Genomic DNA, 13443 nt, shown 5'->3' with positions numbered 1-13443 from the left:
GAGGGGACGCGGGACCCTTTGGGGTCGGTTTGCGCAGGGGCAGCCGGCGGGGCTCCGGTTACCTCGGAGGGGACGCGGGAGGGCCGGTGCCCGTGCCCTCCTCCTCGTCCTCTTTCTCCTCCTCCCGCGGGGGTCTGGCCCCCTCCTGCGGCCGGGCGCGGGGCTGCGCGGGGGCGGAGGGGGGGGGGTCCCTCCAGCAGCCCCGCAGGGGTGGCTCCGCCCGGGACAGCTCCTTCACCCCCAGCCCTCCCTCCCCGTGCCGGCGGGTCGGTCCCGGCAGCCCCGCGCCCCGCGGCCGCTCAGGGGCCGCCCCCGGCCCGCCCCCGGCCGGCCCTACATAGCGGCGCTGCCCGCCCCGGCCGGGCCCGCTGCGCTCCGCCATGGCCCCGGCACCGCCGCTCTGCGCCCTGGCCATGGCCCTGCTGGCCACCGCCGCCGCCGCGCAGGACGTGGCGGGAGGTAAGCGGTGCGGTCACCGCGGTCACGGTGGGGCTCTGGGCGTCCGAGCAGCCGGGGCTCCCCGCACAGCACCCCAAAGTCATGGCTGGACGGTTTCTTTGGACCCCCGCGTTTGTGGGATGTCTGGTGCGGGAAGCAGGCGGGCGCCGCCACGGGCTGCGCGTCGGGCACCCGCGGGGTGCGGGTGGCCACTGGCCAGGGCGCCTGTGGCCACTCGGAATAGGGCCGGGCAGTGGGAGATGGGAGGGGAGGTCCTTCCCTGCAGGGTGGGATCTGGCACAGAACTCCACGGAGTTCTGGAAGGTTGAGTGCTGGAAGTGGGGCTTTGCTCGCCACTTTTCCAGCTTCCACTGCAATGGAACTCTGCGTGACCGGAGAAGCCGTGGCTGCCCCATCCCTGGAACTGTTTAAGGCCAGGTTGGAGGGGGCTTGGAGCAACCTGGTCTAGGGGAAGGTGTCCCTGCCCATGGCAGGGGGGTGGAACTGGAAGTCCTTCCCACCCAAACCAGTCTGTGATTCTATGATTTAGTGATGATAAGGGCTCAGGTGAGAGCTGGGTATGTGTCCTGGCCAGGGGGTTCTTGCTGGGCAGCCAGGCCCCCGCTAATGGCACTTTGGAAGAGATTCTCTTTCAGGGCAGGGGAGACTGGCTGGGGCAGCCTCAACCAGGAACAGGATGGGTGGAGAGCAGTGGGTGTCCAGCTGCCCCTCCTTGGTGGGTGGAGGATGGAGCGTAGCCCCGTGGGTGCTGTGCCAGGTGGAGCATAAGCTGTAGCAAAGGGTGGGGACAGCTGCCTTCAGGGTGTCCCAAGAAGTCTGCCCACTCTTCCGAGCGAGGAACTGTTCTCCATGTGATGATGTCTGCATGGTGGCTCCTCAGGGAGGAGAGTGAGGACCAGCCTATGTTTTGCTGTCTTCCTTCCTCTCCAAGGCATTCACTTCGCTCCTTTTGTAGCCAAGTGCCAAAAGCATTATCTGGGAGGTTTCTAGTGCAGCAAAAGCTGCTGTCCCATCACTGACCCTGAGGACTGCAGTGCTTCCTGTGCCATCCTGTGTGAGCTAGCTGGTTCCCTGAGATGGAGTGTTTGGAAAAACTCCAGTCCTGCGGGGTCCTGGAAGCAGCCCGTTCCCAAACAACTGTAATGGGGTGGCTTTGACTTAACGACTTTGAGAATGGTCCCCCAGCTGGGGGTGCCAGGAGAGGGGGAAAGCAGAGCCCATTTAGATCTACAGGCTCTCCTTTGCCCACCGCTGGCCTCCTGTGGTGTGGGAGGGTGTTTTGTGACTTCTGGTAAGAAAACAGTCTCAGGGCAGCACAGGCTCCGTGATGCTTTTCCGGCCTCAGTTGGAGAAATGGGGAAGACGCAGTTTCCCAGAGTGTTTAAAATCTGCAATCTCTGCCGCTCCGGGTGTGTAAACACCCTTATCTGAGCTATGTTAATCAATTGCCCAGTTGTTTGGAGGGCTGCCGGAGCATGTGACTGCTGACAGTGGGTCACAGCTGAGGGTTCCTGCCAGCTGGAGGGAGAAAATGCAGCTTTGCTGCTTGTGAGGGTGGAAAACAAGCACCTCTGGGACTGATTTCTTCCTGATTAAGGAGCTGCAAAGCAGCGATTCTTCATCCAGCAGTAAGTGAGCAGTCAGGCAAATTGGTTTGAGTTTTGGTTTTTTGAACCACTGTCAAACAGGCTTAGACTCTTGAGCAGGGGTGAATTTTAACTGGCTGATTCTCGAGGGCTGGCAAACCACCCTTCCTGAGGATCTGGGGGAGCATACCAGAGAATTGCAGGTGAAAATGCTGTAAAAAGACTTTCCCCAAGAGCTAGCACTGGTGGGAGCTACAGGTGAGCCCACGAGGGTGTCTAGACTGGGCCAGCTTGTCCTGTTTTCAAACCTGATCCATTTCTCCACCTAGCTGACTGCATTCCCTGGGGGATGCCATCATCCGTGATGCCACTAGTCCTGGGAGCCACCTTGACTACAGAGCTGGGGTCTTCCTCTGCCAAATGGGGGTGGAAACAGGTTCTAACTGGGCACAGATTTTGGCTGCAGTGCTGCTCCCATCACCCAGACTGTGTCCTGCTGAAGGAAGATTTGGATGAATTGGCTGTGGCAGGGTACAGCCCTCATGTGCAGCAGGAGGGCTCCTGCAGGGACTGTAGCTGTGTGTGTCCCCTTGTGCTCCTCTGCTTCTCCTGGTAGTAACTTCTGTGTCTGGGGCTTATTTGCTTGAGCTGCTCCATCATCTGGTGCCACAGGACTGCCCAATGCTCGCCCTCATCCTCACAGAGTCCCTCTGGACTGACCCCAGCTGCATCCCCTGGCTGCCCTGCTGCCACAGCAGATGCACAGGCTTTTAGGGAAATAAAACTCAGGGGAGGAACTCACAGCTCTGGGCTTTGGGTCAGCAGGGCAAGGCAGATAAACTTCCATTAGCATTGGGGCCTCCCAGTGTGACCCCAAACAGAAGGTGGCAGCTCTTGCAGAGGCAGCATGCATTTCTGCTGGTCCAGTGGTAGGCAGAGCAGTGGGCAGGAGCAGGCTCACAGGAGCCCAGCGTTTTAAACCACTGAAGCTCTTCGAAGTCCTGAGGTGTCTTTTTTCCTTCACACAGATTGTCGCCAGTATACGAACAGGAGCTGTGAGGAGTGCCTGAAAAATGTCACCGTGAGTAGCAGCAGTAAGACTCCCAACCTCTTGCGATGCCTGAAGACGTAATGTGGGCTTTGTGGGGCTGTAACAGAGCAGTTTCCCTCCTGAAGGGGGTTGTCCTCTGCTCTTGTCCCAGACAGGCTACAAATTCCACTGATCCATAATGGTGAGAGCACCTCCTGGTGCTCTGGGAGGAGGTTGCCAGAAACTCCTTGGGTTTTGTTGTATGGTTTTTGAGTAGAGTAGTGGAATTGCTGAGCTGCATTTCACACATGGGGGACACACATGGAGAAGAGGCTGAGTGGGCTGGGCTGGACTGGCTGGTGAAGTTGCCTCTCCACCAGTCTGTGGGTGCTGTGGCACTGGGTGGATGCAGGATGTGTACCAGTGTCCTGCCAGTCTCTGCTGCCTTATCTCTGATATCAGCAAACTTGAACTTGAGTCAGATCTTGCAGCTGATGTAGCCAGAACCAGTTTGACCAAACGCAATGGAATGCTGGGGTTGGCAGTTGGAGCCACCGGGAGAGGCACATGCAAAGCCCTGCAGGTAGTTTGGCTGGGCACACACACCTCTCCTGCTCACCAGCTCTATGTGGACTGCCTTGTCTCAAAGGCTTTTTTTCTTGTCCCAAAATAAACACAAAGGATTTGGTTATTACTACCATTGTGCAAGCCATGGTGGGATCCTCGGGGCTGTCCTTTTCATGGCCAGTATTTGACTAAATGATCCTTGTGGGCCCCTTCCAACTCAGGGTAGTTTATGATTCCAAGCTGCGAGAAGGATTCTCAGCATCTTTACTTACTCTAAAACTCTGCATTCCCCTTGCCTGCCTCTCCTGGTGTGGCCTGTGCTGACACAACTCTTACTCCCGAGCATCCCGTGGCTGCCGCGTGGTGCCTGGCTCTTGGGAGCTGGCAGCAGTGGCCCTGTGCTGCAGCCACCAAAGCAGAGCGTGGCTATTGGCAGCACAGTCATGCACCAGTAACACTGTGCTACCTGGTTCTGTGTCCTAGTGCCTGTGGTGTGCCAGCAGTAGGAGGTGCATGGAGTACCCCGTCCAAAGAATCCTCCCCCCGGCCGACCTGTGTGAGCTCCGCTCTGCGCGCTGGGGAGTCTGCTGGGGTAAGTGCCTGGCGCTGCAGTGATGACTGTGTGAGTGCCTGCTGCTGGTGGGAGGTTCCCCTGCCTCCCCATCTCGCTGCCGGCGTAGCAATGACAGGCTGAAGTCAGTCAAGGTTCTGCAAATTTCCTCAAGCGTGGGCGGGGAAGCAGAGTATGAGCAGTTCCCTGCCTTCTGGCGAGTAGGACCTGTGGGGATTTAGCTACTCCAAATACATCCCTTATGCTTTGGTGTGATGAGGCTCCAGACGTGGCTAGCGCCTGGGAACAAGAGTGGAAGGTGCTCTGTGGGCAGGTGCCTGTGCAGCCCTTCCTGGTGTCTGAATCCCAGGAGCTCTCTCCTCCACACCCGGCACATCACTCCGTGTGCTGTTTCTGGCTCTTGGTGTCTCATGGTGTGGCTGCTGTCCCAGGTGGGCTCCTGGGACCAGAGGTGTGACTTCTCTGGAAGTCTGTGTGTGCTTCTAGCGCTGAGTGTGCTGTGGTCCTGTTCAGCTCTTACCCACCTGAGAAAACACCCTTTTCCAAATCTACCCTTGCCTGTGCAGGTCCCCTCCAGGAGCTTTTTCTGGTGGACAGCTGACTCTGGTGTTGGCTGTCTCTCCTTCCTGCTGGTCTGTTTCCTGGAGGATTTCTGGAGAAATTGGTGTCTTGTTTAGACCAAGCTTGGTGCATGCTCATTCTCAGACAGGACGCAGCTTTTGGGGGCTGGAAGGAAGCAAGCTGGGGCTCGGTTGCTCTCACCCATCCCCTTGATGAGGAGCTTGGAGCTGAATTGTGGTCACCTGTCATCTGCTGTGCTTGAGGCTGGGCTCACTTCTCTGCCCACAAGAGTTCAAGCCGCTCCCATGCCTGTGGAGAAGAATCTCCTCTTTGTGAGCCCTGCAGTGTTATGCTTTTCCGAAACTTCTATAAGACCTTGAAATACTGGTTTTGATGAGAGTAGCTGCATAAAAGGTTCCATTATAGAAGAATGCATTCCTTAACTTGCAAAACTAGCTTTAGAGGAGATTAGTGCTGTGGGAGATTAGCTCTCACATGAGTCTGCATTTTTGGTGTGTGTGACTTAGCCTTTATCATCAGCTGGAGGAGTGCCTGGTGCTCTGCCAAAGACCTCTCTGTGTGGGGATCTGAACCCCAGGCTCACCCTGAAAACCGAAGTTTCAGAAGCACTGAGGCTGCTGGAGGCTTTCAAAGCAATTTCAGTGGTGGAGTCAGCTCAGCCTGGAGCACCTAAAAAAGGATCTATTGAGAACAGATACAAGGAAGAAGTTTTTTTACAATGAGGGTGGTGGCACAGTTTGCCCAGAAAGGTGGTGAATGCCCCATCCCTGAAAATATTCAGGGTCAGGTTGGATGGGACTCTGAGCAACCTGGTCTATTGGAAGATGTCCCTGCCCATGGCAGGGGGTTGGATGAGGTCCCTTCCAACCCAGACTATTCTGATTCACCCCAATAAATCTGGCACTACTGGGTCCTGGCAGTGAGGGGACAGGCAGGCATCTTCTGAAATGCCCTCTAATGCCCCAACATGCTGTGCTTTTAGGCATTCCACTGGACTTGTGGCAGAACTGCATGGAAAAGAAGGGATCAGAAGTGCTCTGAGCAGGTTTGGGTGCACTGGGATTCCTGTAACCTGGCTGTTGTGTGGGAAATGGCTCCTAAACAAGTATTTCCACAGGCTCAAGTCTCTGAACAGTCTGAATCATACTTGGAAGAAACTCCTCTTTGTTGTTGCCTGAAATCCTTGGCATTTAGATGTGTCTGTTTTGGCTGGTGTCTCTACTGCCATTACTGCAGGAACTGAGTAGGATGAGCAGGGCCAGGGCTCAGGCTCCTGCTTCACCACCACATCCCAGCGGGTTTTGTGCTGTGTGTGGGTGACAGATCCCCCCAGCTCTGGGGAGACATGGCAGCGGGGTGCAGGAAGCAGCCCTCAGCCTTCAGCTGTTTCAGCAGCGTTGCTGGTCTCAAGCCAATAAATCCCAACAGATCTTGTCTCAGTTTCTCTTGCCCAAGGACTTCAGACAGCCTGAAATGCTCATCTCATCATAGGTGACTTCTGAGGTGGCTCCTGTGGGCAGTAACTCCTCTCTATCAGAGGTTGTTCCTCAGCCCTGAATCCTCCAGTTGTTGATTTATTTTTATTTTTTTTCCCTTGATGGGTTACTGTTCACCTGGATTAGTGATTAAGACAGATTTGCTCCTGCCAGAGGAGTTTGACCTGAGTGCACTTCTTCTTGCCTTTCTTCACAGCCAGTAACTGAGCACTCCATTTAGCAGCCACATGTACTCATTGGGTGTGCATGTGTGGGTGCCAACACTTGGTATATCTACAGCTAACCATGTCCATTTGCTATGTTCATAAATAGGACAAGAGGAAATGGTCTCCAGTTGCACCAGGGGAGGTTTAGATTGGGTATTAGGAAAAATTTCTTCACTGAGAGGGTGGTCAGGCATTGAAACAGGATGGTCAGGGCAGTGGTGGAGTCACCATCCCCAGAAGTGCTCAAAAAAACATGTGGCTGTGGCACCTGGGGACATGGCTTACTGGGGCTGGCAGTGCTGGGGGAACAGTTGGACTTAGAATGCTTTTCCAGTCTTAATGATTCTGTGATCCTGTGATTCTATACTGTAACTCCAGACAGCTGTGTCTGTGTACTAAACATGTTTTGTCAAATCCTTTAGTGAACTTTGAAGCCCTGATCATTGCGATGTCCGTGGTGGGAGGAACGTTCCTTATCATGTTGGGGGTCTGCTGCTGCTGCTGCTGTTGTAAGAAAAAAAGCAAAAAGCAAGTATCAGGGGGTTCCCCGTTTGCTCGGAGCAGCTTAGATACAGCCACGTGCTGTTGCAGAACTGAGTGCTGAGTGCCACTAACAGGCTCTTCTGTCTGTCAGGCCAGACAAGGATGATGAGAGAGCAGCCAGGGAGCGCGAGAAGAGGCGGGTACGGCAGGAGGAGAGGTGAGTTTGTACCACAGGCCCTCAGAATTATTTGGCTCCTGTCTGTGCCACCAGTTGTGATGCCAGGAGGCATGTGGGGCTTGACACATGCAGTCAGTGGCTGCTTCAGCCCTAGCTCAAACACAAACCTCATGAGCAGTGTTCTTCTGGGGTGACTTGTGGATGCAGGAAGGATATCCTTCAGGAAGTATACTGAGATGCTGGAGCAGGTCCAGAGAAAAGCAACGAGGCTGGTGAAGGGACTCGAGCACAAGTTCCATGAGGAGAGGCTGAGGGAGCTGGGGTTGTTCAGCCTGGAGAAGAGGAGGCTCAGGGGAGACCTCATCACTCTCTACAACTCCCTGACAGAAGGTTGTAGCCAGGTGGGCGTCGGACTCTTCTCCCAGGCAACCAGCAGTAGGACAAAAGAGCTCAGTCTTAAGCTGTACCAGGGGAAGTTTAGGTTGGGTATTAGGAAGAAATTCTTTACAGAGAGAGTGATCAGACATTGGAATGGGCTGCCCAGGGAGGTGGTGGATTCACCATTCCTGGAGGTTTTTAAGATGAGACTGGATGTGGCATCAGTACCATGGTCTGGGAACCACAGCAGGGTTGGACCAAGGGTTGGACTTGATGATCTCGGAGATCTTTTCCAACCCGGTTGATTCTCTGATTCTAAGTGTTGTGTATGCAACTCCTTGAGGGCTGCTGACATGCGTGGGCTCTGGTGGTCCCCAGTGCCTCCAGGAGGGTGGGAGATGGGAGGCTGAGCAAACCTGGCAGCCTGGAGCTCCCTTGGTTGGCAGTAAGCAAGGAGCTGTTGCTCTTCTTATTTGATTTTGTATCACCAGTCATTGACTCATGGCTTTTCTGTTTTCTTCTTGCAGGAGAGCAGAGATGAAATCACGGCATGATGAAATCCGAAGAAAATATGGTACAGTGCTGACACAAGTGATTCAAACTAAGATTTAAATGGAGCAGCCTCAGTAACTGTTCCTTGCCATTTTTACAGCTGTAGATAAGACCTGGCCAGCAGGGAAAACACAGTCCCTGCTTCCCTTATCTCAGTGAATTACTCTCTGGGAGCAAGTGTAGGGATGCTGGGGTCATGGTTTGTGAGCCCACACAAAAGGACTCTTCCTCCTGGGCAGAGAAGAGGGAGTGTTTATTGCTCCTCAGAACTTGTGTTCTCTGAGCTTGCCACATGGGAGAAGTTGATGGGGCTTGACTGGAGGAGAGAAGCAAAAGCTGGGAGACACAGCATGATTGTAATGCTGTTACCCTTCAGGCACAGTAGCCCTGTGGCCAACAAGTGGCTGGGGAGCCAGCAGTGTGGGGTGGGGGGCCAGGAAGGAATCAGAGTGCCCACAGCTCAGGAGCACAGAGCAGGCACCAATCGCACCACAGAGCTGGTGTTCTGTGCCAGCAGGAGGTGGCTCAGTGCCCTGGGGGGCACAGCCTCCCTCTGGGGGCTGGACTGTCCTTCAGGTGAGTCCCACAGGATTGGGGCAGGTGCAGATCTGCCAGCAGTCTTGGAAGGAAGCAGGAACCGGCCAGTGGCTCAGAGCCAGTGGAGGGGTATCTCCAGCCTGCCCTTTGGGGTGCTGGGTGCTCTGCCAGGGTCTGGTCATGGAACAGGGAGCAGTTGGGCTCATGCACACTGCACTTGGTGGTCTCTGGCTTTGGGGGGAAGGGCTGTAGGGAAAGCTGGAGACCCTTCCTCTTCCTGCAGCTGCTGCCTGCTGCAAGTCTCAGATGGGCAGGAGATCCAGGGACCTCTGTATGGGCTGGCTTCTCCAGGGAAGGAAGAGCAGGCAGAGCTGTGCCTGAAGGAGCTCTTGGTGAGGGAAGCAGCTGCTTGTGGAAAAGCTGTGCTCTGGGACTGTCTTGCCATGTCAGGGCTCTGTCTTGGTGCAGCCTGACCCCAGAGTTTGCAGTCTTCTCCTTTCTGGCTGTTCTTCCTCAAAAGTGCTGGGCTGGGAAAGCAGCCAACAGAGTGGCACAGAGGCTTGTTGCTGGCCCTGAGGTTAGCCTGATACCCTGCCTTGCTGTCTCCCAGTCTGGATGTAGCAGCAGTAGAGCAAGTCTAAACACAGTTTTAATTTAATTTGGGTCTGGCCTCTCCGCTTGTCTGACAGAAGAGGTTTGCAGAGGGAGTGCTCTGGAAGATTAGTCATGCTGCTTTACCTGGACTGTACATGGACTGCCTGGGAGAGGAGTTTGCCATCAGGTCGAGCTTCTTAATGGTGCCTCTTCTTGTGCAGAAGACGAGAGTGAAATAGTGCTGTGTGCTCAGCTCAAGTAAGAGCAGGTCTTACAGGAGGACTGCTGGATGATGGACAAATGACAGAGCTGTTACCAAGAACTGGGTTTCCCACTGACCATGACTAGCTGTTGTCTAAATGAATCTCTCCTCTCTTCTAGGCCTGTTCAAGGAAGAGAACCCTTATGCAAAGTTCGAGAATTAGCATCTCTAGACCCACTGACCCTGGTGAACAGTGCCTTCAGAGCCAAAAGTCTCCAGGTTTCCCCCACCATTAGGAGACCACCTCTTCAGCTGCCACAGAGGATGAGCCAAATGCTTGGTGGCACCATTGTCCCCACTCTGGGTGCTTGATTTGTCCAGAGCTTTGCTCTTGCCCTGCCGGCACAAGAAAAAATGGTGGCAATACCAGACAATGGCACATTTCTTCTCACTCACCCCTGGGGTGGTTGCGGGATCCAAAGCAATGCAAGCAACAGCCCTTGTCCCTGGCCAAGGGCAAAAGTCACCTTTCACATCTCCCTTGCTCCTGCCACGCCAAATACCAAATACACTTCACGCACACAGAGCCAGACTCTTCTGTTTGCCTATTTTCTCCTTTTTTTTTTTTTTCCCCTTCTAGTATATGTAAAAGCCAGCAAGAGTTTCCTGACTTATGGGTCAGCAGGAGGCCTTGGCTGTCACTCCAGGTGCCTGCATTTATCCCAACACATCAGCATTCCTCTCAAAGAGCACAAGTTTCTGGTAATCTGGGGCTTCCAGGAGGAAGGTCCCACGTGAACCTTCTCACTTGCAACTAATCTGGGGAAATGCCCCAAATCTCCTACCTCTCTGTGCCTTTCTAGGAAGGTGGTCTTGGGCTCGATGGCCACAGCTCTTAGCAATACTATAGGTTTCAGATGCATTTACAATATGTTGACTCAATATTAAACTGATTCGATTACTATCCTGGTCTGAAAGAGTTTAATTCTGTTTCCGCAGCAGACATGGGTTGGCAGTGATGGCAGATGGAGTCATCACTATTGCATGGCTCTGACTCATCAGGGGTAGCTAGAGGAGACAGAAGCAAGGCTGCCTTGGGCTCTTGCTGGGCTTGAAAGGAGGAGTCTGTTCACGGAGATGTTCAGGTGTCCGGAAAAGCTTGAGATGGGAGTAATGCTGCTCTCTAAGGAAGGAGCTGGGTCTTCCAGCAAGAGCATGGCCTGTGGCACTCCTGGGAGAGAGCCCTTGTCTGGGTGGGGTGACCTGGGGGGTTCCTGGCAGCTGCAGGCACAGACTGAACTCTGAGCTCTGTAAGGGACCTGGGGTGGGGAAGGAGGATTGGAGCCAACTGCTCTGATGTTCTGCACCTGACCAGAACTGGCCGTGCAGCTCCCTGAGCCCTGTGTGCAGGCAGGACACTGACTGTGAGAATTTGGGCTGAGAAAAGCTGACTGTGGCCTCCTGCCAGGTGAGGTGACTCCTCAGGCTGTCGAAGCATTGCTGTGGGCTTGGATAAAATGCTCCATCTGCATTGCCAGGCTCATGGACCTCAGCACAAACTGCTCCAGCTGGACTTGTGAAGCTGAACTGGCTGTGAGCCCTCACTGCTTCTACCGCCCTGCCTGGGCTGTGCTGGCAGCCAGGCTCTGGCTGGCTGCTGCCAGGATTCTTGGAGATGCAAGACTTGCAGGTGATTTATTTATTTATTTATTTATTTAATTTTTTTTTTTATTTTTTTTTTAATCCAGGCTGTCTCTGGCTGCTGCCAGAAGAGACATGGGTGGTAGGAAGAAAAGGAATGATTCTGCCAAGCTCTAATGTCCAAGTCAGTTGTCTGGGCAGGGGCTGTGTCCTGGTGCTGTGTCCTGGTGCTGCTGGTCAGGAGCTAAGGTTGGTGGTGACAGCAGCATGTCTGGGTGTATGTGGCAAGGAGATGATGCTTCAAAGTGCCTGGGTTTGGTTTGAAACTCCTTGTATATGGAAAATGAATTGTACATTCCCTGTAACGAGAAGGGAAAGTGCTGATAAGGATTCTGGTTGTGCCCTGGGCTTTACTGGGTACACTGGCCCAGAGAGGCTGCCGTCCCCCTGCCTACAAAAGGTACAGGGGACACTATGGGGGCTTTGCTTGGGAACAAGCAGTGTACAGGGACAGTTGGTGCTAAAGCTGTTGGAACTGCCTGTACCCCTGCTGGGCTGCTCCAGGTCCCATCCTGCCCTCAGCCTGAGACCAGGATAATCTATTTGAGTTATCTGAGCCCTTCCACTGGCCCCACTCCCAGAACTAAAGGGTGGTGCCTCCAAACCCATCAGGGATGGGGGGGCCCTGCAAGCAGGTTCCCCTTCCTGGGATCCCACTGGTGACAGGCTCTGTCCTCCTCTGCTGAGCCAGGGCAGCAGAGGGACCTGCTCACCTGGGGAACCAGATCCCTGCCTGGACAGAGCAGGGCCTTGCCGTGCTGCCAAGGGTAGCACCAGCTATCCTGGGCTCCAGCATCCCCTTCCACAGGGCTGCCTTCCATAGCTTGGGATGGAGCTACTCCTGATGTTCCTAATTTCTCTTGTGAAGGTTGCCGTGTGCAGGTATTGTTTGGCTGATGTGCTGAAAAGCTAGTGCTGCCTTTCACTTGGCTGGGCCATGACAGAGAGAGGAAGCTGTGTCCTTGTGTGGCCGAGTGTTACGATCAGGTTATTAAAATTACTAGAGAGATGCCTCTGCCCAAATTAAGATGCAAACAATACTATACGTCAAAGTCAATAGTATGGATTTTTATTTAACAATAAATGTGAGGTAGAGAGAGTTGCCCACTCAGGTCTGGGACGAAACATGTCCAAAGTGAACCAAGAGCAGAGCCTGGCAGCTAAAAAGACACTTTATGAGAATTAACTGGTCCTTGGAGAGGCCACCACGATTGTGGTGGGGGAGCAGACAGCAGTGGGGACAGCATGGCTGAAGGGTGGGACAGTGCCCCACCACCTAAAATAGCTGACAACAATAGTCACTAGAAGGATGCAGGAGGCAACTTGGAAAAAAGGGATTAATGAAGTGCAACAGGGAGCTTGGCTTTGAGCCATAGAAAAGTTAAACAGCCCTGCACAAAAAGGCCAGAAGCAGCTGGCACTGAGCTGATTCCAACCATGTGATAGGAAAGGTGGGACAAACAGCCAAGGCCCTTGAAGAGATGAAATCTCTGTGAAAGACAGAGTTGGGAACACTGGCCTCCCAGCTGCAGGTGCAGGATGACTGTGCTGGGTTGGCCAGCAATCCTAAGAGCCTCTTCCTTTTAATTCACAGTGGGAAGCAGCAGTGGGGCCCTGTAGGTGCCTGGCACTGGAGATTCTCCACTAAGCAACCTCAATGACTCTGCAGAGGGCACAGAATGATTAGGAGAGGTGGTGTCAGTGTGTAGTGCTCCAATGGTATCTTCAGGAAAAGGGGAAGAAGAGGAAACAATGCAACATATGCTACTTTGTGTTCCAGAGCTGCTGTATTGGAAGAGGAAAATGCTCACTGGGGCCAAGAAATGAGCACCCAGACATTTGTCATGAGTTTGGAGAAAGAGGAGGCTTAGGGAAGGCCAAACTTTGCAAAGAGTATCTGCTGTGTGAAGAACTCATTTTAATTGTTGGTGCTGCGGGTCTGTAAGCAGAGGTGTGCAGCCCGCTGCCGGGTGGGCTTTGTGTCACAGGCTCTGTCTGTGTGGACGGGGGAGGTTGTGACTGCACCCTGAGTGTGCCCCTGGGAGCTCTGGGATGTCACCAGAGTCACAATCCCTCTATGACATCACCTGCAGCAGGTAACTATAAAAGGCAGTGCTGGGCACTGCCAGCAGCACACAGACGAGGTCTGCGGGCAGCACCCGAGCCATCGAGTACTGCCAGAGCACACCAGCCGTCAGTGACCAAGGAGCCACAGTGAGTAGATAGTGATTGAGGAGCCTCTGAGTCCCGCAAGTGACTGAGGAGCCTCGGAGCGCCACCAGCGACCAAGGAGCCTCCGAGTCCCGCAGTGGACGAGGGGG

At 54.1% G+C, this 13443-nt stretch overlaps 1 protein-coding gene across 1 annotated transcript; it reads left to right on the top strand.

The window, feature by feature from the left end:
- Positions 1-382: 382 nt before the first annotated feature.
- PTTG1IP (PTTG1 interacting protein) lies at positions 383-10385 on the top strand. Its single transcript, XM_027661836.1, has 7 exons — positions 383-459; positions 3074-3126; positions 4126-4234; positions 6920-7025; positions 7132-7197; positions 8064-8110; positions 9601-10385. Exons 1-7 carry the CDS (start codon positions 414-416, stop codon positions 9642-9644), a joined length of 471 nt encoding a protein of 156 aa, XP_027517637.1. The 5' UTR covers positions 383-413; the 3' UTR covers positions 9645-10385.
- Positions 10386-13443: the final 3058 nt, after the last annotated feature.

The sequence above is a fragment of the Corapipo altera genome, unplaced genomic scaffold, assembly GCF_003945725.1.
Source record: "Corapipo altera isolate COAL_440 unplaced genomic scaffold, ASM394572v1 175, whole genome shotgun sequence".
In the NCBI taxonomy this organism is placed as follows: Eukaryota; Metazoa; Chordata; class Aves; order Passeriformes; family Pipridae; genus Corapipo; species Corapipo altera.
Note: the sequence above shows the minus strand (reverse complement) of the source record. Positions and strands in the feature narration are given on the sequence as shown.

Excerpts from the sequence above, each read along its gene's own strand:
- PTTG1IP (XM_027661836.1), top strand. The coding sequence starts at position 414 with ATGGCCCTGCTGGCCACCGCCGCCGCCGCGCAGGACGTGGCGGGAG. Across the intron at positions 3,127-4,125 it reads AGTGCCTGAAAAATGTCACC|TGCCTGTGGTGTGCCAGCAG; the intron begins GTGAGTAGCAGC and ends TCTGTGTCCTAG. Across the intron at positions 7,198-8,063 it reads CGGGTACGGCAGGAGGAGAG|GAGAGCAGAGATGAAATCAC; the intron begins GTGAGTTTGTAC and ends TTCTTCTTGCAG.